The sequence below is a fragment of the Oculina patagonica genome, chromosome 3 (assembly GCF_052425735.1).
Source record: "Oculina patagonica isolate OP01 chromosome 3, crgOcupat, whole genome shotgun sequence".
Taxonomy (NCBI): domain Eukaryota; kingdom Metazoa; phylum Cnidaria; class Anthozoa; order Scleractinia; family Oculinidae; genus Oculina; species Oculina patagonica.
In genome coordinates, this window is record NC_135760.1 from 12,902,002 (window position 1) to 12,927,741 (window position 25,740).

Consider the following 25,740-nt stretch of genomic DNA (forward strand, 5'->3'; position numbering starts at 1 on the left):
TATCCTGTTTCTAAGCCACAGTGCTCTAAGAGAAATTTTCGCTCGTCTATCATTCATAGAACATCAAATCTTATTATGTCACACACAGATAATCAGAAATGAGGTGTTTATTCTGCTTCTTTGCTGCAGCGTACATTTGTATCTTAAATTAATATCTTAGACTAAATCTGTAGCTTACTTCATGTTTAATAAAACAAAATTAATTTGACTACACAAGCTCTTTTAAGAGCTTGTGTAGAACTAGTTACAGTTCATAGCAAATTTCAGTCTCAGAGACTAGCCCCGGGGGGGTACTCCCTATAATGGCCTATACGGGGAGGCTCCCCCCGAAAGGGGTACCTTTTTCAGTCTTCAGGTATATAAAAGGGTAGGGATTTCACGAGTTTAAGTATATGAAAGGGTATGGAAATCTGTCATTTGGCTATTTAAAAGGGCCTTTAATTAAAATATTTCGAACAGACGCAATTTGTGGCCGTATTATTTTAATTTATTAAGCGCTACATAAAAATGACAAGAAAACATCCTAATTTAAGTCCACGCCATGTCTCTAAGGTATATGAAAGGGGTACCTTTTTTCAGTTAAAGGTATATAAAAGGGGTACAATTTCTGTCAAAAATGGTATATAAAAGGGTAAGGGGTTAGAACTTGGGGCGGAGCCTCCCAGTATAAAACTTTTTTGAGTACCCCCCCCCCCCCCCCGGGAGACTAGCACTATTTCTTGCTCAGATAAAAAATCAAAACCTTTACAAACAATGTATTTGTTCCCTTATAAAACTTTAATGTACTTCCTAAGATTTAAAGTTGCTAATCACTGATAAAAAATCCTATAAAACTGTAATAAATTATAATAAAAAAGCCAATAAAAAAGAATAGGAAGTCTCTCTCTTTTCCTGCTCACTAACCACTTTCCTTCATTTGTCAGTTTGTTTGCATGGTTTTGTAGTATTTTTGGCTTGCAGCTAGTTTTTTTTAAAGGAGAAGTTCACTCCAGAATGGCCATTTATTTTCTTTACGCCAATAAAAAGTTTATACAAAAATATGTTATTCACCAAAATTTCAGCTTCCAACGAGCGCTAAAACCCTACGAAATCTCTCTAAAGTAGCCTAAAATTCGCAAATGAACACTGCCATCTTGGAGCTAGTAATGTATGCGTGACGTCAAAGAGCTCAGCCTGAAGTTTGAATACTCAAAACTCCTTGTTTTGTTTGTCGAAATGCCTGTTTGTGCAGCTCCATGTTTCTCAAACAGAGCTCCAAGAGATACAAAAAACCTTTCACCGTCTTTCAATATCTAAAAGAAAAAATGCTCACGAATGGATTATAAGAATGGGCAGAAACGAAAAATTCCTGGCAAAGCGGACATAAATATTTGTGTGTTCCGAAAACTATAAGGAAGACTGCTTCGAAGAAGATCACAGATACAGTCTCCTGAGTGAAAATACCCACAAAAAAAAAAGAAAAAAGCAGACGCAATACCAACCAATGTTACGATTATGCTATTTCACTTTTTTACTTTATTTCAGGGAGGATTTTTAATCAACCAGAGAAACTCTCTGTTGTTGTTGTTTACTTCGTGGTATTTTCTCGATTAAACGCGGGTCCCCGATTAAACGCCGGCTTCGTATAAAAGCCGGCTCAAAACTGCTAACTTTTAAATAAACCCTGGGGACGTTTGATCGAGGTCCCGGCGATTATTTGTGGTCAAGCAAACAAGTAAATATATTCTTTTCAGTAGCACTGCTACGACAAACTGGTACGGTCTGCTACTTTGGTAATCTTTTATAATGTTTAAGGAAACGTCCAGCGTAATAACTAGGATGAATGCTGTAAACAAAACGAAACAGCAATGTTCGCGTTCATGTCGTCATGACTGATGCGAACAGTAGAGGAGGACGTTTATTACCGCGAAGGACATTGGCGACATTGCCGTTTATGGACTTATTGCTTGTTTATGTTCTGTTTGTCACAAATCTTGATTGCAACATGCACGTACCGTATGCAATACTGCAACATTGGTAACATGATCATCCTCGGAGACCCAGAGACAGATTGTCGTGCGGGACGACGAGAAAAATCGAGGGTCTCGATGGAAAAAGTTGCAGAAAATTGCACTTCGATAATGAACTCGATCGGACCCCGTTTTAACTCTGGAACACACAAATATTTGTGTATTTCTTGGAGCTCTGTTTAAGCAAAATGGAGCTGCACAAACAGGCATTTTGACAAACAAAAGCCACTACAAAGAAACAAGGAGTTTGAAGTAATTAAAATTTCCCCGCTCAAGATCAGGCTGAGCTCTTTGACGTCACGCATACATTAACAGCTCCAAGATGGCGGCGTTCAGTTGTCGAGTTTTGGGCTACTTCAGAAAAGGATTTCGTAGGGTTTTAGCGCTCGTTAGAAGCTGAAATTTTGGTGAATAACATATCTTTGCATAAACATTTTATTGGCGTAAAAAAATTAACATCTTTCAAAAACTAAGAAACAACAAAGTCCAGTTGGAAACCCTTTTACCATGTTTGAGATTCACCAGCAACCTTTACTTTACACTTTCTCAAATTCATTTGCTTCTCGTTCAGCTTCTTAAACTAGCGGTATTTGTAGTTGCTGTACATAAAACACAGAGTAGGGTTTCCATTTAATATGGCTTCTCTGCAGGAGCAAAACAACTGCTTTAGCACAGCTGGACTGGGACCTAAGAGAAGCTTTGCAAATGAAAGGTGTGGGGAAGCACCTGTAATAGGAGCAACTTGGCCTGTGTGTAGGTTTTACCTTGTAAAGAACACTTATGCATTGTTTAACTATTAAATAACGTCTATACATACTGGGTATTACCAATTAACCAGTACTGACTTAAAGCATGATAACAACTCTGGGTCGTCACAGAGATCAGTCTACATCTTAAAATATCTCTGATTTCTATTTTTCTAACAAAGATTTATCAATATTTTCCTTGATCAGTGGCAACCCTGTGTATGCATCACAGAAGAATGGAAGTTCTTTATAAAAATAACATGGTACAGATGTTCTATTCATTACATGTAAAACACTGGACCATAGTCTAGACCTTCCTTAATTTATAATACTTGTATATTATTTGACATTAATCATTAAAGGTGTCTCTACAATTCCCAGATGGGTCTAAAAAATTATACACTGAAGGTTTATCAGATTATGTGAAAACTGTGGAATGTACAACAAACCTACTTTGAAGTACTTAGTACACTTGACACAGAACAGTACACACTTGGCCTTTTTAACACATTCAACATGCATCTGGGATATATACACATGATTTCTAGCCATGATTATTATTACTGGTAATATAACATGTTTACTTGTTAAACAAATTATAACACTTTCTGTAAAGAATTTAAATGGTAGAAAAGTCAAGTGTGAAGGTCTGTGTGCTTTTTAAAAACTTGTCAGTTCTTCTAGGATTCATCCGCTTCCTCAATAGGGGGTTCACCTGGCTCTAACAAGGCTGGATCAAAGCCTACATCATCATCTGCAGCGGCACCGCCCTGGGAAGTGCTAAGCTGTCGCAACACAAGTTTCTTATAGACACCATTATTGGCTAGTAAGTCCTTATGAGTTCCTCGTTCAACAATATGTCCCTTGTCAATCACCAAGACCTGTTAACAAACATAATTCCTTGATCAGCAACAGGTTATAATTATGGTTTTAAGGGATGAGTCACTTGTTTTTATAGCAGAATTAAGATGCTAGCCAGCATTTGCATGCATCTACCAACAATTTCCTGGTACCAATTTATTCATCAAAGTGGAGCGGCATTAAGAGAATAAAAGAGTACAAAGAGCCTAACACAGGAATGACGGCATCTTTGAAAATTATACTTAAACCCAGCTATCACATTTTCCATGACAATAAACTTACCGTAGTTCAAAATAACTGAGAATTATTGTGCATGCATGTCAGTAATGCTGGCCACATGTAAGATGCACCAATTCCGTAGTTAACAGCAATGCATTAACAATATGACAGATCAATGCAAGCTTACTCAAGGGGATCAATCACAATCAACAATATAGATACCTAAGGCTTTCGAGCAAGTATAATTTTTTCAGCAGACTTCACCCCACCCAAGAAAGGATTAAAGAAAGGGAAAGGCTTGAGGTGGCTTTCATTTATGAGTGACATGACTAGCTGGAAGACTAAATGTTCTCCAGCCAAAAACTTTGATTTCCATTGGAGATCAGCGACCTAAGGTGAGTCAGGGAAAGCTGAAAAACGCATTCATTCATTAAAATGTTAAAAAGGGTAACAGGTTTTAATGTGCTTTAGTTTGTACTTTTTCAATTAAAACTGCAGTATTTGAACTGTTTTCCTTTTTACCACACACCTGGTCAGCATTACGGACAGTGGACAGTCTGTGTGCTATAACAAGAACTGTTCTGTTTATCATGGCACGGTCAATGGCTTCCTTCACATAATGTTCACTTTCTGCATCCAAAGCACTTGTTGCCTAATCAGAATGAAAAAAATAACCTAGCACATTAAGATGCACTGCTTATCTTCTTGGCTTGCATGCTACTCCATTAGGTCAGTCAGCGACTAATTAACTTTCGAACTGCAAGTATCTTTGTCGATTCTGATAACTTTGACAATCTTATCGCAGGACTATCTAACTTAACTGGCCAATTACACTTAGTGAACTATGATACTCCTGGGTTTAAACCATTTGATATGTTACAATAAACACATTTACTCTACAAACACAAGAAAAACAATTGTTTATTTGCCAGGATTTAATTACACTCCAATACAGCTTCATAGGTGCCTGTGTCAACCTAGTGATGCTTACATGAAATACCAACTGATTAATACAATGTTACCTCATCAAGCAGTAGAATATCAGGGTTCATTAGAAGAGCTCGAGCAATTGCCACACGCTGCTTCTGACCTCCAGACAACTTCACGCCACGTTCACCAACTTGGGTTTGATATCCTTCCTAAGGTTTAAAGGTTAATAAAAACAAATTCTCATGATGTTGTGATTGACACATGGGAGAGGCATCCATTATTTTCCGAGTTATAGGGCAATACTAAACATTGAATAGGATAAGCCAATTTTCTAGACTTTAGTCAGTAGTGAGTTCGTAACAGGTAGTCTCCACACCATTATTTAGGTCATCGATAGGCATGCTTCACCCCCTAAATGCCCTAATGTTATGTATGGCTTTGATTTCCATTTTGTTTTAATATTGGGAGTGGTTTACACCAAAATTCCTTGATAATATGTGGCACAACTAAAATGTGATGACTCAATCAGTGGCTTTATTTACGGAAACTAAAGCAAAATGACCAAGCAGTATGAGATGAGTGTTTTTAATTGCAGCAGCACTACTATTAAAAGGTCACAGAGAACTATTGCAGCAGCAATACAAACTGTGGGCTAGAGTCAATTGTGGAGATGAGATTCCAACCAAACACACCTGGTTCCCGACTGCATGATTACTTATTCAACACAAGCTCTAAACTTAATATCTTCATAAGCTGTAAAGTTAGATGACCATCCTTGATATTCGACAGCATATGTGATTTTATACATCCTTAGATCTTACCTCAAATGTAGTAATGAAGTTATGAGCATTGGCCTGTTTTGCAACTTCCTCTACCTGATAAAAGAAATAAGGGATTTAATAAGAGTGATGGAAAGTGTCGAAAGTTAATTGCGTTTTCTTTGGTTTTGCATTACTACACTTAGTGATTGGCTTAAAAATCTCGCACCACTTTCTCAGCCAATCAGGAGTCAAACCAAAACCAATTGTGACTCGCTCACGCACATTTTTTCCGCGCTTTGTGCCAGCTACATGTATTTGCTTCGAGTTTTGATTGGTTCACTGGATTGTCTGTGTCCTTTGTGATTGGCCAAAGTAATTACTTTGGTTTTGGTTTTACGACACTCAATTGAAAACTGCTCTAAAGTGGCTACCCTCTATATATACTTTCTTTATCATCATCATTGTTGTCATCATCATCACCACCAATCAAATATTGGTAAAGGCAAAGCCTGCATACAAGCCAATTGGCTCATCAGGCCAGAGCATATCCCAGTTTCTGTAGCATTAAGCAGCTAGGAGTATTTCTACTCCCCCCTGGATGAGATGCTAGTCCATCACAGGGTTACTCCCCAGTAGTAAATTCGACGGTACCCATTTATACACCTGGGTGGAGAGAGGCACTATGAGAGTAAAGTGTCTTTCCTAAGAACACAACGCAGTGCCCTGGCCAGGTCTCAAACCCAGACCACTCAATCTGGAGTCCGGCGCACTAACCATTAGGCTACTGTGCCTCCCATAAAATATTGCATCATCATTAATCAAAAATTGCATGGCTCACCTCCTCTTGAGTAGCTTCACGTCCATATGCAATGTTACCAGCAATTGTTGTGGCAAACAAAACTGGTTCCTGGCTTACAAGAGCAATCTTGCGCCGCATCCAGAACAGATCCAGTTCACCTAAGTTTGTTCCCCCTATAAAACAGCATGTAAACTTATAATGACCCTTCAGGCATGCATGTTATCTCTAGTTACAGTAGCATGAAGCGACTAGGAATATGGAAGTAATGCTTGCCTAATGTACAGCTATTCCCAATATCATTATTTACACACACGGGTGGAGAAAGAAACAATGTGTCCTAAAACAAAACACAATGACTCCAGGCCAGGGCTTGTTACTGAAGCCTACTGCGCCAACCATTAGCCCACCACCAACCACACTCACAGGGTAACCTGCAGTTAGACATCTTAAAACTGTTTGACATTCACTTTCTATGAAAGCTCTTTGGGTTCAACTGCTTGTAAGGTACATTATGGTGTACAGTATTAAAAATCCACACATAAATTAAGGGTAGCAAAATTTATTTTGATTATCTCCTGATCAGTCTTGCCTCACCTATAGAGATTATGCCTGACTTTGGGTCATAGAATCTCTCCAGTAAACTGATCACTGTAGATTTGCCCCCTCCAGACGGACCAACCAGTGCCACAGTCTCACCAGGCTTGAGTTCAAATGTCAAGCCCTGGAAAATAATGTACTATCATTAACACAACAACACTAGTGGTTGAAAACTTGATGATCGAAAACATGGAAAAAGTTCATCTTGAGAAAAATAACTATTTTATTGTTTGTGTTTTATTTTTCTAGACAAAACGACAAGATAGGCAAATTTCCAAAATGGATTATTTTTGCATCCATTTGAGAGGGTTACCTTGTGATGTCAATTATAGCTAATTCATATCACTTCATGTGCATAATTATGAGGATTTTGTTTTTTACCTTCAGTACATCAGTATCTGGTCGTGATGGATAAGCAAAACAGACATCCTGAAACTGGATAGCTGGAGAAAAAGGCAGTAATAATCAGTATAGAAAGAAAATATAGAACAAATAGGTCACAAAGTTTACATAGAGTGACTTTTAGAAGATTGACTCATAAAATATTTTATTTCCCTAAACAAGTAAGAATTATTTGTTTTTTGTTTATATTTTAAGTTATCACTGTATCAATGAAAGTAGATTACATAATGTCCAAATAAATGGTCATAAGGTGGTATAAAATGCCAAGCAAACAGACCTAGCAGTTAAAACTTACTTTGATTAACAGAAGGCAGTGTACATCCTCCTTCCATATTAATTGCTGGCAAGCGATCCATCAACTCAAACATACGCACTGATGCACCTACTGCCTAAATATACAAATAAAAAAATGACATAATTATTACGTCAGAAACTGAGAATGGAGCAAAACATTTGTTATCAAGAATCATTGAGGCTAGCTACCAAAAATAGACTGAGTAATTTTGACTTCCACAGAGAATTAAGTCTCCATAATCAAAAAGTCCAGAAAATGGAACATGAAAGTTTACCTTGGAAAAGTTTTATCAGGCTGGAAAGAACCAAATTTAACAAAAAAAAATCTTTAAAATATAACCAAGGTTTTTACCACAACAAGTGTCACACTTTGTCCAACTTCACTTGGTTGTGGATTGCTTGATTGATTGGTTGAATGGCTGAATCAGTACCCCTCCCCCCACACCTCTCCAGAAGGAATTTCCCCAACCCCCATGGAAAGTTATAACACATCCCATACCCCACCCCACTTCATGCGGAAATTATAGTTTACTTTTGGCCTCTGGGACTCTCCAAACCCTTGGAAACTATGGAGTGGGGACGAATATTTTCTGGAGCCACACAGTCAATGGGTAACTAGTGGCTGCTGCATATAACCAATAACAGACAAAAGTAAATTAAATATCAGAAACTGTTAAGACCAACCTGCATAAAGTCACCATATAGAGATGATAGAAAGGCAAAGGCCATGGCCACATTTAGAGTGTACAGCATAAAGGCTTGAAAATAAGCGCAAAAAACAAATTTTATCATATATCACTGAACAAAATATACAGTTGAATGTCCATGCTGTATCAGATTGTAGCTTTGATTTGATTTTTGGCACAAAAGCTTTCCTAAATTTCATGAATTTGCTGACCTTTGCAATTTTTTTCCAGGAAATCTGAAAAAGGATTTGCAAAACTGTCCTTTGAGACCAGAGAAGAGCTTTAGTGCACATCATTGCATGTGCAGGATTGGTGGATAACAGACAGTTGCACACAAGAACAGCTTTGCAAATCATTTTTTCAGTTTCCTGGAAAAAAAGGCAAAAAATTATGAAACCAGGATACAGATTTGTTCATTGAAATCCATCTGGAAGGAGGATTTTGGTATGTCAAGACCCGTTTTTGTACTTGATTTTTGTTTTTATTGGGAAACCCATAATCTGGATATTTGGAAAACCCAAATCCAGATTTCCTAATTGAAAGCACCTTTAGATTGTAAGAGCCGGCTTTTTTCAATTACCCGCACTAAGTGATGATGTCACCTTCTTCAATTAAATTATCAGGATGCATGTTTTATTTGATTTACTGATTAAATGTTAAGTAATTTTTTTCAATTTCCATAATTTTGTTTTTCTTGATATCTAATCAGTGAGCTTTAAGTGCTAGAATACCAATGCAAGTGATAAATTTGGCACTAAAAAACACCCCAACAAAATATATCTAAGTCAGTATATAGTTATCATTACTTACCTGTCAGGATACCAACATTGAGTTCGCCGTGATTGACTAGACTTCCACCATACCACAAGACCAACACAACTGCACCCTGAGATGACAAGGAACATTTAGCAGATAAGTTTTTAAAGAAACTGCTGTGCTGCGTTGGCAGGCAAGTAAAACACTATAAGTGGATAAACGTAAATTAACTGCTGTAAGGAATTTGGAAACTCTGACAATTTTGCTACACTAACCTGACCAATGATCCCAACTACACCTTGAAATAAACCTAAGGAAGAGATAAGAATTTCTTTGTTACCAATCAAAAATAATAATTAAATTGCAATGTTGTTATTTGATGCAGGTCTGTGTAAGACATGAAATGGTAAATAATATTGTCCATTGAGTGCTTGCATGGCAATGTGCTGCTCTTGTAAAAGGACATCAGAATTTTTTTGAATTATTAGTAAATGGTAGGTAGAATAGCAATTCAGTAGAAAACGTTTGGTTAATAGCAGTGTTTTTATTTCCTTTAATGATAGTTGAGCAACAATTTTGTGTTTTACATGCGAAAAAAATAAACCAAGAGCATTTTTCCAACGGGGTTCAAGCGTGCAACCGCCAAAAACCGTGGTGGCAAGGAGGTGCAACACAAGGTAAAACATGCAAGGCAAAGCCTGCACATGAGCCAAGTGGCTCATCAGGCTGGAGCTTATCCTGGTTTCTGTAGGATTAAGCGACTAGGAGTATTTCTATTCCCCCCTGGATGGGATGCTAGTCCATCGCAGGGTTACCCCCCATCAGTAAATTTGCCGGTACCCATTTATACACCTGGGTGGAGAGAGGCACTCCGAGAGTTAAGTGTCTTGCCTAAGAACACAACGCAGTGCCCCGGCCAGGTGTCAAACCCAGACCACTCAATCCAGAGTCTGGCGCACTAACCATTAGGCCACCGTGCCTCCCACAGGAATTCCTGGAATTTGTCAACAAAAGTGGGCAGGGTAGTGTGGCAATTTGGTTCCATTCCACGCATCAGTGGCGTGCCTATATCCTGAACAAAATTTTTTCTGTACCTGAAGCAAGAGCAAGTTTAGCTCCAACGTTGTAACTCTTGTCAATGTCTAATTTATAATTATCCATGGCTTTCCTCTCTTGAGAGAATGACCGCACAGTTCGTATGTTCCCAATTGATTCCTCGGCAGTTGTTGATGCTGCTGCTAGCTCATCTTGAAATTTCTTACGTAACCCCTGCACAAACCGTCCTACATTGTCAAAAAACAAATATTAACTGGTTTAATGACAGAAATAACTGATGATCAAATTAGAGAACTAAGTGTTGTAACTCTGATTGTATCTCTGTGTGCATAGACTATTTACCAAATCGTAGGTGTCCAACCAGATCATTAATTAAAAATAATATTATTTATCACTGAAGAGAATTTCTTTTACACCACTTAGAAATTGTTCTTTTTTGATTTGCTTTAGTCACTGTACTATTGTTTTTAACAGAAAAAAAAGACTAACACTTTACACACCATATTGTTGAGCTCCTATTCCCACAATAGGCACTACAGAAATCAGAACTGCTGTGAGCTTAGGACTAAGTGTGAACATAAATACTAGTGAACCAACGATCTGAAAGATATACCGCAGCAACATGGACACGTTCACCTAAGGAAAACAGAAATTAAACGACATTATTATGTAGTCTGTCTTTGAAAACTTTCAATTTAAGTGATTTCTGTTCATTATTTATCATATTCACTATCTCCTTTATTAAGGGTCAAAGGCCTTGCAGTTACATGCAGTTTGTATGCAATGTGTAATTTCCACAGCGAATGTCACCTGGAGGAGAAGCGTGGAGAATAGGCGGGAAGATATGGGTTGCAATTTGAGGGCAGGTGCAACAGCAACTGCAAAAGATTGGGAGGGGTGGAAGTCTATTTCGTATGGCGTCAAGCGTCGTCCAGGCACATGAAGAGGTTAAGTAAGTAAGTATGATTTCCAAGAGTTTGGTAAACACACAGTGCCTGTGCGGCACCTGTTGGAGAGCAACATAGGAAAATATCTCATCTTTATAGTGAGCTGCATGGAGTGAAGCCAGTGATTTATGACAAAACTCAAGCTTCAGCAGGTGCAGGGTCTTGCTGAATGCCCTGGATATTTTTTTTAAAACAAGTGTAAGTGGCTCCAGCTGATAACACATACCTCATCTTGGATTAATCAGGATATCACAAAACCTCACCCTAACAATGTGGCAGTTCTCAGAATTAAGTGGTAATACATCAAGTCAAATTTCACCTAGCTGGAGATATTGTGCTATATAAATTGAACAGTGTAGGGGGTGCTAACAAAAACAACTTACGGTTAATGCATTTTGAATAACTTGTGTATCTGATGACAGTCTGTTGATAAGCTCTCCAGTTCTAACAAGGGTACATAGTAAAACAACATTTAACTTAGTCTTTCACCTCAATATATACAGTATGTTTTTCAAAACTTGGCTGTTCTGTATGTATCTTTTAGCAATGGCCGATTCCCTCTATAGCGCGCGCCTGCAGGGAATCACGGTAGTTGTATTCATCAAACCATGCGCGAGACTAAGCAACGATGAATACAACTACCGTGATTCCCTGCAGGCGCGTGCTATAGAGGGAATCGGGTATTACCACTCACTGAAAAATGAATTAAGGCCAAGATCATGATACTTTTGTTCCCAAGCTTGAAATATAAATTCTCTCCACAGTTGCTATAGAGTGTGTTCACGGCGGCCATATTGGAGGAGTGAGGCAATAAAATGATTTTCCTTTGGGAAAAAAATCATTTCTATGCAAATATCTTTTATTGTTTGACTCCTCCAACATGGCTGCTATGAAAACACTCTATATACGGTAGATATATTTTCTTTTACTGTAAGCCCTGAGATTTTGATAGTATATTAACAGAATATCACTGAGTTGATGTTCTACCTGGCTACTCAAAAAATTATGTATCATTATAGACAAATATTGTCACTGTATCTTACCTGTTATTGTCAAAAAAGGCCACTTCTTGTCGCATGATGGCATTAAACAGCTGCATAAGAGAAAAGAGCTTAATTATGATCGGCAATCAGCTTGCTTTCATTTCTATGACTATGATGGATGGAAGTGCTGCTGAAAAGATGTATTCTAACAGCTTTACAGTAATCCACAGCTGTACAAATCCTCTGTCTCAAACAATGGGTATTATGTTTACAACTGAATATAGGTACACCTACATGTTGATGCAGTTTAAATTAGATTTTGGCCTTAAATATTTCAGACCTGTTTTATTTGTCTCTGTATCATGTGCATTACTACAATAATTATGGGTTCCAGGTTCCACTGAGAACACTAAGCAAGTGAGAGTTAAGTGTCTTGCCAAAAAGCACAACACAAGCATCCTGGTCACATTAACTTCTCAAAGTGCACCATGAGTAATACATATTGCCTAACACAATGGTTACCACATACCTGTTTTCTTATCCTAGCAACAAGTCGCTGCCCAGAAAGAGTAAAGAGCCACGCCCTTAAAAGTGCTGCCACTGCACCTCCAAGGTAGACAAGGGAAAGGATCACAATGGTCTTATTGAGATGTGCTGTAAAAATTAAATCATAGGACATAACATTAATGTTATAATCATTAAGTAGAGTGGCAAACAAATAAATGCTGTCTGAGCCACTCAACAACTAAAGAAACTATTGCTGCATTGGTAAGCAAATGAATGCTTAGTCGATACTTTTAACCACCCTGTGATGGCAGATTTAAAAACCTGACTTAAATAATATTAGTGACTGCCTTTTCGAAGCTTATTTTGTGGGGGGGGAGGTGAACAAGGAGCTGGGAGCTTCTCACCAGGGATATTTTTAATGAAATTGGGTAACAATGATGATGATGATGACAAGGACAATGTCTTCATCTTTCTAATATCCAGGATTATTTTCAGAAGTCCACCCTAAAAATACTATCGCACCTGTTGATAATCTCCATTTAAATCATTATACCCACATCTCCATACAATTAATAATGAACCCTTTCCAGAGCTGGAAATAATTTTTCTTACTTTGTCCTTCCAAACTTTTATTTTGATTGGGCATATTAGAAAATTGGTCGGACATCAATTTGCATTTCAAATCAAACATGTTAAAAATTTTCCAAGATGTATCCGGCAGGTAAGTTCTCGAACATCAAGTCCTAACAAATTGCAAAATTGGCCGGACATTTTGGCATATTTGACCGAACAATGTCTGATGACTGACAGTAATTTCCAGCACTGCTTTCAAATAAACAAAATGATAAAGATCACTTACTCATGCCTTTTTCCATTGAAGCTGAGATCACTTTCCCAAAGAAATAAGGAGCAGCAATTTGAGCTCCACTAGAGGCCATAAGAGCTAGCGATGCCACAGATAGTACAAAAAGCTCCTAAAATTTAGCAAATGGATCAAGTATCAGTAAAAATAGCCAGCTAATCAAGATTATATAAAATGCAATAACATATGATGAAGAAATCCATAATACTGCTACATAGTATTTCTTGGATGTCTCAAGAATAAAAACGATCATTGTCTTCAGTCAATTTTGTTTTAGCTCATCATGCAACTTGACTGTCAATAGATTTATAGAGTTCAGAAATAGGTTTTTACAGTATTCTAGAGTCCAATTCAAATAAACTTTGACATATAAAGCCAGCTCGGCTGCATCTCACTGACTATTCGTCCAGAGAAAACTTGGGCTTGTATTAAGTCTAATATTATTGTTAAATTGACCATGTGCATTCTCCAACCAGAACAGTTTAAATCATTAAATATTGTTAAATATAAAGGAGATGAAAGAGACAGGAACTTACTGGTTTGGCCAAAGTCATCAGCCTTCCTAAATTCACCTTTGGTTTCTTCTTACTGGATTCAGCGTCATTAGGAGTGTGAAGAATGCGCAGCACTTTTAGTCTTCTCATGGCAACAAAGCTACTCAGTGAAAACACAGATTCCAACAAGGAAAATACAACAGAACTTATCACCAGAGCATAATATGTTGGATGGAGTTTATGCTGCTTCTCTGATCTCACTTCATAGATAAGGACACCTTTTGTAATACTGTAAGCCAGAGAGCCCACACTCAGAAATATTGCAAGAGAATGACAGTAACATTTCCGAGATGCAAGTCCTTTGTCATATGGCTGATCAATTTGCTTCATAGACAAATGCTCAAGCCAGGGATAAACAAAAAATAGAATGCTACCTTTCACAAATGCTATTGCTGCTAAGTCGAACACTGAGTCTCTTATTTTGAAATGTTTGACATTGTCCTCCAAATAGTCGTTGTCTCCACCACAAAGCCAGAGTGTAATAGAAGACACCAAGTCTAGGAGTAACAACACCTGGACCACGGTTGTAAACCGCTGTGTAGGAAGACTATAATATCCTCCCTTGACTTCACCTTCTTCTCCACCAGAGTTACCAGCAGATGCATCAATGGAATCTTGTATGGTGTTTGGACCTTTGTTTCCACTTCGTCTATGCTCCATTTTCCTTTTATTTTGCAAATTGATTTAACACATCTGAAAATTCAGCAAAAATTGCTTAATATATAAGTCCACATTTCCTGCATTCTAAAAGTCATTTTAACCCTCACTCCCCTTAATAAGCAGACCTTTGTGGCCCTTGGGTGGGTGGGTGGGTGTGGATGCACCCATCCCACCCCCCCTGCCAAGGCCCTGTACTGCTTGTCTTGGCTGAGCCTCGGATCTGACTCACAAAATGGATTTAGCCCTTGTGATTCATTAGTTTAAAAAACACACTTGTCTACCTACTTAACCTGACTACAGTCGAAGCTCTCTTAACGGACACTCTCGTAAGCGGACAGCTCTACTTACGGCCACCTTGTTCGAAACCCCGTTTTAACTCCCATACAAACTCTGTATTTTTACATTCTCGTAAGCGGACATTCCCTTAACCGGCCATGGACACTTTCAGAGATTACGACTTAGACTTTTGCTTTGTTTTTAAGATCCCGTAGGCGGACACCCGAAAGAAAATCCTACTAACAACCTCTATTTCTTGTTATTATCAATCAAATTCACATCGCCATTTGTGACAACAATTTTACAGTAATTACAGGACCACATTTCAGTGCTTGTTTTGTCGTCATCTACGTCCGTCCGGTTATTGTTAGCTGGGCAAGCTCCCGTAAGCGGCCATCTTTCCCCTACACCTCTAGTGGCCACTTACTAGAACCATTCTCGTAAGCGGCCAGCTCCAGTTACCGACACTTTTTTTGCGTCCCGAGGGTGTCTGCTTACGAGAGCTTCGACTGTACTAAAAATTCAAAAATTTCTAGATTGTCACTGACTTGTGTAAAGCCAACGGAACAATGGCATTTTATTTACAATTCTACTAATAAAACCAATAATATATAAAACCACAATCAGTTGACACTTGGTCATATGTTCTTTCCCACTTGACAGCAGTTATTCAGTTACGTGTAAGTTGTCACTGGCTTGTTGCATGTACTTTCCAACAGTACTGCTTTGGTTCTGGTTTTGTAACACTCAGTTTTAAAATTAACTATGTCCCGCCGTTTGTACCACGCACCGTCCACCTGAATAGTCCTGTGTGATTTACATATCAAAATACGGATTCAAAATAAAATTGAAGATAATTAAGTTTGATTGTGTTTAATTGCGTTTGATTGGTCGATTGGTTCAAAAATCAAACTCACAGCAAAATAGATGTTCGATTTTGGTTCAATTTCCGAACCTAATCCAAAGATTGGTGTTTGATTGATTTTTGGTTCAATTTGGTTCGATTGGATACCCCCGGTATATGTATATCTATCTGAAGCAATTTACTAGTATAGCATAGGAACTATTACAGTCAGTGTTAATCAACAGAATTATAAAACAAATATACACAGTATAACTTTATTATTCATACATGACCGCAGTTGTTCGAAATAAATGGGGGATAATTTGGAATGTAAAGGCATTTTTGTTATGTAATGCAATCTTCATGTAATTAGAGGTAACAAATGTCTATTAAAGTAACTACAAGCATAATGCTACATTAGTCATCAAAGAAACCAAAGAATTCAAAAATTGTTGACAGCTAGTTACAAAGCTTGTTTATATGAATAAAAAATAAAGAAAGCTTTAACTGTATAATAAGCGTCCGGAGAGGATTCCCGCGCACCGGTCAGCGACTCGGCGTAAACACAAGCTTGATTTTGTAAAATGTCTCTGACATACATGTAGCCAATTTTCAACCTTGTTATCAATTCCTACTTCTATTTCACCAAACATTGAGTGAGATATTCCTTTTTGACTATGCACGGCAGCTGGTGGGGGTTAAAAACACAGCTTTGTGGAAATCCAGATTGCAAACAGTTAGAAAGCAAAGAAAACAATTTTACTTACATGCGAGAGTACGAGCTTACACCCGACCGTCTTCTCCACCAAATACCACGAGGCTCGAAAATTTTATGGAGTCAGCAAATCTAGATTAGAGAGCCAAAATTAGCTGTATTGTGCAGGAATGACGTACTGCTGGATAAATACTTCAGTGCAAAGAAGAGCCACTGGACGATGACCGAGCACAAATCACGAAAGCGAAATGGAAGACGGGAAGATTTACACCTTCTCCTTTCGGGGGAGGGGACCAGAACAGGTGTCAAAGCGAATACCGCAGTCTGTTTTTGCGACACATTATTGGCTCGAAAAAATACGTTGAGACCGTTTTACCTTTAAAACAAGCTTTTCAGTGAGGGATATGGAAAACCGGAGAGCATGAAAGGAAAAGGGCTTCTAGGGAGCTTCTTGGCGGTTAAAACCGCTCTAAACCGCTCAAACTGTTCCCAGGCCCCTGCTCCGGATTGTGATGGCGGGATTTTCAAGTGCATGCAGGAAAGTACACAGAAAAAATCTTCTCACACAACGTAATGTATTGCTTTTTTTTTTTTGAAAAATTCTTTATTTAAAAAGCCCCCTATTAGCTTGTTGCCCACCATAGTATTTACACAGATAGCTTGGCTATACAATCAATACAAAAATAGTCTGAATAGACCTACATGTATTCAGGCATGCCGGGATGCGCACTTTATTATATTACCTAACGCTAATTTTTACCCATTATTATTATTGTGAAAAAAATATTGTGCAAAACACTTGGCCTATGGCCTATTTTTCTATCCAATTGAACTGTTCTCATGGTTACAAGCTGATTTTTTCTCAAATCATGCATCACACACAACCCCTTTACCACTCTGAACTATTGGAAATTCTCTATTATATAATAACCTGAATTCTACGCGCATTTTGATTGGTTCTTACTTATGATCTATCAGAGTACAGACACATGGATGACGTCACGCGGTGGTGTGACTCGCGCGCGTGATCAGAGTTCATAGTCCAAATCAGAGTTGTCGGTAAAGTTTTTCAAACTTGCGGGGCCACAACAAAGCAAAAAAGTTCAGCTTAATTACAAATCTTCAGTGAGAAACAATACGCCAAGCATCGTTCACTTTTCGAAGCATTTAACTGGGCGAAACAAGCTTGAAAAAGACAGTGAATTATTCGAGAAATTATCCGAAATCTGTATGAAAGTTTGACCGATGTTGTACAGTTGGACGACGCCACGGAAAACAAACGAATTGGACGAATTGTGGTTGAACGCTTCGGTTAATGCTTACAGATTTGAACCGAACTTTCCAAATCGGAATAAAGGTTAGTTTTTTCATTGACTTTCAATTGACCATTTTTCTGTTTATTCAATCGGATTAACAGTGCTTCGTGTTAACGAAAACTTAATAGTGAAATCAAAACAACTTAGCTCATCGGTACGGCAGCATTGCTCACACAGAAGTATGCTGAAGTCTTGTGTTATTATATAAAACAAATAGATTTCATTTTGCCGTGCGTCTGTTCAGTAATAGATCACAGAAGACGTCAAAATGTGGTATGAACATCAGTGACCCACTCGGCTAGCGCCTCGTGGGCCACTTCTCTGTTCATACCACATTTTGACGTCATCTGTGATCTATTACTGAACAGACGCACGGCAAAATGAAATCTATTTGTTAATCTGATTGGCTACACAAGCAACTACTATTGATTGATTGTGGGCTCTCAGCGCATGTGCGGCACTGTGGTCGCTACTGAAGCTGAATTATAAGTATTAAAAAAATCACCAATACTATTATAGATCAGTTTTATTGATATTCTATTTTTAATAGAACAGCAACTACCGTAGGTTAATGCTTAAAATTTTTTCTTAGACGGCACTCTTTTGGTTTCTATCAACTTTGAAAGTTGTCTCAGGGCTTCACTGCACCCCCTCACCAACTATCAGCTGATAGAAACTGAGAGAAGACAGTCTAATAACTATTGCTAAATGACATCACTTATTCTATAATAGAACAAACAAACAAAATATATAGATACCAAACATGTAGCAACGAAAAACCCTTCTAAAGGACACAAAAAATTATATTAAAGAGAACCTGTAAGTATCACATAGCTAAGCTAATATATGAGTAGTGAGTTTTTTTACCCTAATTTTTTATAGTGTTGTCCACTAATCATTCTTTGTTTATTATCATCACCATCTACCTATCTTTTTTTACCCACTTTCTTGACCTCTCAAAAAAAAACAACCCTGAGGTATAAAACATGTCACTGGGCATGACATGATTATTTCATTGCCATTAGGAAAATTTCTGGGTCCAGCCAGTCAGAAGTAAATTCAATACTGATCATTTGAAAAGCAGAAGTTTGAAATGAAGAATGAAAACATATTTCATTCACCTTTAGGGGGTACTTGGGATTTCAAGTGACAGAGATGATCGAGGATTTTTTTAGTTTTGAAATTTTCATTCCGGGATATTTTTCGGTAGAAAAATTTGGCAAGTATTTTTGGGGTCGCTGATTTAAGCAGGGATTTTTTGGAGTATTAAAAAAACAACTTAAAGATTTGTGGTAGTACCATATTACATTTGTATCATTCAACCTCTTTCTGGAAATTGAAGCGTCAGAAATTAGGCATGGGATTTTGGGGGGGTTAATTTTTCGTCCAACGATTTTTTTGGGGTTTTGTTGGAAGCCCTTGAGATCTTTTTGAGTCTAGATTTTTGCCCCCATTCGATCATCCACATCACTTGAAATCCCGAGTACCCCCCTGGGCATTCACCACTTAAAATGCTGCAGTTATTTTGATGAGGAGTTTAAATGTTTCTTTTTTTACAGCAATTTGAGCTGTTTTATTGTATAACTACTTAAAGTGCTACTACGATCAAATTTTTGTTTTTTTTTTTTTTGTTTTTTTTTCTTTTTTTTTTTTTTTTTTTTTTTTTTTTCTTGTGGAGGGAAAAAAATTAAAAAAAATTAAGCTGTCATCTTTGTTCATTTGACTGTATCTAACAGAACCTGATGATCAGATATTGTTTTGTGGCAAATGAGAGAATACCACTCTTGTCTAATAAAAAATTTGAAATAGTAAATATACATATTTATAGTCTGAGTGACCTAAGTGTGTCTCCTTTGTATACAAGACATTATTTATGCAGGATTCTTCTTTGCATCATTGTTTTTTACCAGCACAGCTCTCCAGGGCAGTATTTGGCTATCAGTTCTTCATAGTATGGTGTCACAGCCTCAACATCTGGCAATGCATCAGACTTGGAATAAAGGTCAAATTTGCTGCAAATATGTCACAGCAATTTAAGTTAGTATAATTGAGGGGATCGTAACTGTTATGGGGCAAATTGATTACGAGTGTTTCATAAGAAAGCCCATCTTCACTCCTCCTTCCAAAAAAGAGGGATTAAAATATGTTACTGTTCTACTCTTATCTGTTAAGTCAATGCATGGCAGCAAAATGATATATAGCCAACTCCCGCCTTGCGGACACCTCACTATAATAATTAAGGACACCCCGATAGTACAGACAGGATATTAAGTCCCAGCAAGTAAGAATCACTGAAAATAACTCCCGTTACTGCAGACTTTCTCTATTGCGGACACCAAATCGATCGTGGTCCCGAAGGTGTCCCTTATAGTGGGAGTTGACTGTATAACGTTCTGCCACCAAGCAAGCATGTCAGGCGAACCTATTAAAACCCCTCAGACAGGTTTTTTTTTACCCCACAGACAGGTATTATAATGGCAACTAATTGCATATAAATTATTATTCTTTTTTATAAATGTTAAGAACATGGGCTTTTAGCATGTAGTGCGTTTAATTAATCCTGCATTATAAATAACTCACTTGAATTCATTGACCCATTTTAGCATTTCAATATCTTCGTCACTACACAGGAACTTATAATCTCCACTGCAATGCCAAGGGTAGAATGAGTGGTATCTTATCATGTACAGTGCCTGGAAAATGCAAAGAATTGATTTAAAAGGTGAGTCACATGGATCCAAATATTTAAAATCAGGGCTGTCATTAAGGGCCATAACCTGTAACACTTGTTACGGGTGAAGATGTCATTATTAGTGCTATGTTACACTATGTTACACAGTGAAAGGTAAGGCACTTCTGATCAGTGTAATGGCTACTTAAAAATAATGACAGCTCTGAACATGAAAGTTAAATAATATAATGTAGAGTTATGACTTTAATTTGTCCCTTAAGTCATAGTGGACGACTAGAGACATGTAAAAGGTTTATCAACCTTTATAACATATTGTTTATTATTGACATTCTACATTTAAATCAAGCTGATTAATTGTCATTATAATTTCACCTCTTTAGGTAGTGTGCACTTGTTTCCAGTAAGAACTTGGTACATGTATTCTATGAGGTAAAAAGTTTGGTAAATAACAATAAACATATAAATTAAATGATGATAAGAAGGATTTATTGGCATAATGATGTTTAGAAATAGGGCTGGCGTAACACACCGGTAAGTTAAACAAAATTGTTAGTTCAAAAAACTAGGAATCTGCATTTCTTATTAATTTTTAGGTACAACGTAGCAAGGAAAATTACTGAACTGGGCTCAGACTTCCTTCCCAAAGGTAAAAACAAATAATATGACAGGAGAAACATATCTTAATAAATGGAAAGTCACAGGCTAGTCTTTCAACCAGAGCTTTCAGATTTGGATATATGCTGATCATTACGAACCCCTTTCTTTTACAACATGAACAGCACCATATGAAAGTAGCCCCAGTTGTTCGAAAGGTGGATAATGCTATCCACTGGTAAATTGTTATCCGTGGTTAGTGTTAGCAAAACATACTCCCCTCTCCCCGGATGCTTTTTTGGGCCCCCTTAACGGGGCTGCTCAATAAAGTTGTTGTGTTAAAGTTAGAACCACCTTCCTGGACAACATAACAAACAGACACTACTCAATGGCTTTCCTGCATATGCGCCCACAATAGAAGTAATAAATGTCTTTCCTCAAAATAATAATTCCATTCATTTCTGTACAAACAGAAGAAAAAAAGAACACATACCATCATGACCCCAAGACATTGTGACATTATTCAAGCCACAGTTTGGTTCATAGATTCCATATTTTGAGCTGCAAAATAACAGATACATACAATATTTTATTGAAGCACCCTAAGTGTGTTCTTAAGCATCAATAAATACAATACAAATTATATAAAATAAGTACCTTAATTGATAAAAACATAAAAATTTTAAAACAGTCTATAAATATAGTCCTCTCTTTTTTTTTTTTTTTTTTTTTTTTTTTTTTTTTTTTTTTTTTTTTTTTTTTTTTTTTTTTTTTTTTTTTTTTTTTTTTTTTTTTTTTTTTTTTTTTTTTTTTTTTTTTTTTTTTTTTTTTTTTTTTTTTTTTTTTTTTTTTTTTTTTTTTTTTTTTTTTTTTTTTTTTTTTTTTTTTTTTTTTTTTTTTATTAATTGACAATATCAAATTTCAAAAGTAAAACAAATTGTTTGACAAGGTCACAGGGTTTTGCGAATGGCCTTTGGCAGCCAGTGACAGGAGCCTGTTATAATTCACAAGTAGAACTTAATGCATAAAGGAGACCCCCAGACAAATTATTGGAAAGGCTACCTGTCTTAATCCTCCCCTCACCCCTTATTTTACATCGTGTTTAACCTCGTCTCAAATTACACCATATCGGTAGCTAGGAGAGGGGAGAGGGTTAGCCCAACAGGCCAGAGCTCATCCCGGTTTCTGTAGCATTAGCAACCTTCCTGAGTACTTTTGTCTTCAGTTGAAGATATCCAATCAATACAGGAAACAAAACACAGTACATCAACAGTGTGTCTGGTATTTAGAACTTTATGCATGGACATACCTATATTCTGGGACTTTTGTATCTGGATTGTTTTTAAATGTCTCATGGAAGACTATTTGATCTGAAAACTTGCAGCCAAGTGGAAAGGTGTCTCCCACGACACAGTATTGAGGCTCTCCCCACAAAGCCATGACTTTTCCCAGATCATGAAGAAGACCTGTCAAGTGAAACCAATCTTTGTCTGGATGGGCGTAACGGATACGCTCTGCTGTTTGAAAGGCATGCATTGAATTTGGCAGGTCTGTATCCGGGTCACTTTCATCTACGAGAGCATCCAAGAGATGTACGGCTTCCAAGACTGTCATTTTGTGCGTGTCTAGACGACTCCATTTCTCTTTCTAGAATGCATAGAAATTTAAATAATTTGTAACTTAACACGAAGTGGAGGAAAAATTAAATACAAGTAAATATATAGCCTGCATTGCAGACAAACTAAACCCTGGTATAGTCAGTAAACAAAGAAAGACTGTCAGCAGGCGAAAGCCTGGACTGTCAGCGTGACAGCAAAACAAAAGCGTGTTAGAGAGTAATGAAAGTAATGTGAAACCAGCCAATCAGAAGTGAATACACAGATCCTTGCAAACCTGCGGTATATCGGAACAATTTTTCCGGCTGCGTTTCGCAGACTGACTATACCAGGGTTTAGTTCGTCTGCAACGCAGGCTAGTAAATATAGAAACAAATACAAAGTTACAACAAACAAAACGGAACAGAAGTGAAGAAAAATTAAGGTCATCTGAAATTCTCAAAAAATTTTTATTAGTGAATGATAGCTGAAACTTTTCCTTAAGTTTAACATTTACAGCCATTGCAGCCATTTTTTCTAAAAATTGTCACTGAGGAGTGCACCTGAAATATCATCACCTTGAAATGAGTGAAATCTCACTTACTTTTTGTTTGACAAAATCCAGGGTTTGATTTTCATGCATCAGGGTGTACGTTAAGCGGACTTGGTCAGTTTGAAGGTTGACTTCGTAATTTCGAAAATCTCCCTCTGTTTTATTTGTCCTGGATATGATAAACTCGTTGTATTCATTGTAAGCTTCTTCAGGTCTATGAACCTGTGATGGATCCACCATAAGAACCTAGATATACAAAAAGAAATATTCACTTAAGACTGTGAACGAATGATATTTATCCAAAAAATTAAAGCTGTATAGCTCTCTTTTACAGGGGGAAGGGGGGGGGGGGGGGGGGAATTATGCAAATTATTTTTATCAGACGATGCTGGGCCTTTTAGCTTCCTGAGAAAGAAAAACTACCCAGTGACATGATATAACAAAGAGTACTTTCTGCCTTCCATGCTTGTGAGTTTCATGAAATCTAAGTGGTTCTTCTAGCTTAGCTGGGGGTTCAACATTAGTGGGTTCAAATCGCAGCCAGGATACTGTTTTTTCCTTGTTTTTCTTTTTCAAAACTTAAAGGAGAAGTTCTGTGTTTTTTTTTTTTTTTTTTTTTTTTTTTTTTTTTTTTTTTTTTTTTTTTTATTAAGAAAAGCATTGCAGAAGGACAAATAAGAAATGTAAGATGGGTTTCTTACCCTTTGATTCCTGATGTGTGTAATCCCAGGGGAGGGGGTACGTATGTGCGACTCTGATCTCCAAACTAGGACCCCATTTTAGAAAGACGTTACATTCAAAATGATGTACCCCATTCTAAAATTGGTCAATACCCTGTTATGGAACTTTAGTACATGGCTGTTGATTGATAACTAGCCTACCTTGTAGACGTACTAAATCCCAATCCAATATATGTGGGAATTTAGTTCGTCTGTGACGCAGGCTACCGCTAATTTGATTGAAAATTTTATTTGTTTGAAATATTATACCTCATTCTAGAAAACATCTCTAAAATGGATACCCTTGCTCTAGATCAGGAGTCCCAAACTCACGACCCAGTTAGGCAGCACATACCCGTAGAGGTACTTTGGGGGAGAACCCTCTCCCCACCCCCCACCCCCTCCCCAGTGTGTAATATGTGCAAGTCTTAGCACTAATCATTGGATTATGTATAACAGAAATTGAGGGAAGGAAGGGGAGTGAAATTGGCCTTGCTCCTGAGAACTTGGAAATGGATTTGCCATTTTCCAAGTTAAAAAAGACTGAAGCTGAACAAATACTGGAAGAAAAAATGTCTATCTGTAGATCGATCGGTGTCACATTTATGTCATGTGGCTTGTGTCTGACTAGTTTGACAAGTTTCATATTTGACATATAAAAAAAACAGGGTTAAAATCAAACATCATGATCGGGTGCAATTCATCTCATAAGTGTGGATCGATGGAGCTACGCAGCTAGTCGCCGATTATGAAATCGAAATATATAGTTTATAAACATGGAGAGAGGAAAATTTTGCGTGACTATGTCATTCTATTGCGTACTTAGTTATTTAGCCCAGTACTCCATCGATCGACCTCGATTACGGAGTCGAGTGCTAAACCTGTTAACGAGAACTGTAACTTGCTTCCGACGCAAGCAGGTTAACAATTGCATAAAGTATAAGCTTATGGAAACCATTCGCGACAAAAAATTTTAATACGACATAGCGCGCCGGCCAAGCATCAAACGATCTGTATCAAACAGTGCCATATCGCCGGCATTAAAGTCATCGTATAAGCAGTTCTAGTACAAACATAGACAAATTACTGTTACTTACGGATTCTTGAGGCCGTGGACGCATCTTTCTTCAAGCTTCGAACTGCCCCGCAAGATTGAGAAATTTTCTTTGCATATATTGGGTGATCGGCGATGCGTTTGTTTTTGTGCTCACAGTTCTGCAAAGGGGAATCTGATTGGTTGATACCGGTATGGTGATTCTGGAGAAACAGGTTTGTGGTTTCCTGCGCCCTTTTGCCTACCCACACAAGAGAGCCTGAAAACCAACTTCTCAGCTCACATCGCGCGCATTTTCCAAGAGAGGTCGGTTTTCGAAGGCTCGAGAAAGATATTGTATCCTGGCATAAAATATCCGGTCACGCGCCCTGGCTCTTGAATTCTTCTCCAACTTTCGTCGTTACCCGAGAAACCGGTTAGTTCACGGTTTCTGCTATAAAATCGCTTTCTAGCCTGAGCCTAGGGGTCCCTAAGGGTCTGACCTGAGGAGCATTCCCTTGCTTCCTCCAAATACATATCTGTGACCTGGCAGAAATGTATTTACGTAATTAGACTGTCCACAGCCTCTCGATTTTTCAACGCAAAAAAGCAAACGAAGCGAGCGCGAAGCGCGAGCGCGTGGAAGGAAGGGTTTTCGCTTCCCGCCCCCACCCCCTTGCTTCTTCCGTTTTGCACTGGCGTCCAGTTCTTTCGCCGTTCTCACCGCGCGCTCATCAATCGAAAAAACACGAAAAAATAGAGGGCTGTGGACAG

General features: G+C 37.8%; 2 protein-coding genes across 2 annotated transcripts; both read right to left on the reverse strand.

Annotated features, from left to right (window-relative positions):
* Positions 1–91: 91 nt before the first annotated feature.
* Positions 92–16,731, reverse strand: LOC144646673 (uncharacterized). Its single transcript, XM_078506345.1, has 19 exons — positions 16,517–16,731; positions 13,952–14,662; positions 13,413–13,527; positions 12,576–12,700; positions 12,107–12,156; positions 11,447–11,507; positions 10,617–10,752; positions 10,155–10,343; positions 9,336–9,370; positions 9,115–9,190; positions 8,303–8,376; positions 7,620–7,713; positions 7,304–7,365; positions 6,920–7,046; positions 6,365–6,498; positions 5,587–5,640; positions 4,858–4,974; positions 4,365–4,487; positions 92–3,636 (listed from the first exon to the last, which is right to left on the reverse strand). The coding sequence occupies exons 2-19, from the start codon at positions 14,627–14,629 to the stop codon at positions 3,436–3,438; spliced, it is 2,451 nt and encodes an 816-aa protein (XP_078362471.1). The 5' UTR covers positions 14,630–14,662; positions 16,517–16,731; the 3' UTR covers positions 92–3,435.
* Positions 16,732–19,650: 2,919 nt separating this feature from the next.
* On the reverse strand, positions 19,651–25,709 carry LOC144646678 (inositol oxygenase-like). The gene is made up of 7 exons (XM_078506350.1): positions 25,031–25,709; positions 23,266–23,460; positions 22,376–22,713; positions 21,560–21,627; positions 20,845–20,894; positions 20,361–20,473; positions 19,651–19,792 (listed from the first exon to the last, which is right to left on the reverse strand). The coding sequence occupies exons 1-7, from the start codon at positions 25,052–25,054 to the stop codon at positions 19,684–19,686; spliced, it is 897 nt and encodes a 298-aa protein (XP_078362476.1). The 5' UTR covers positions 25,055–25,709; the 3' UTR covers positions 19,651–19,683.
* Positions 25,710–25,740: the final 31 nt, after the last annotated feature.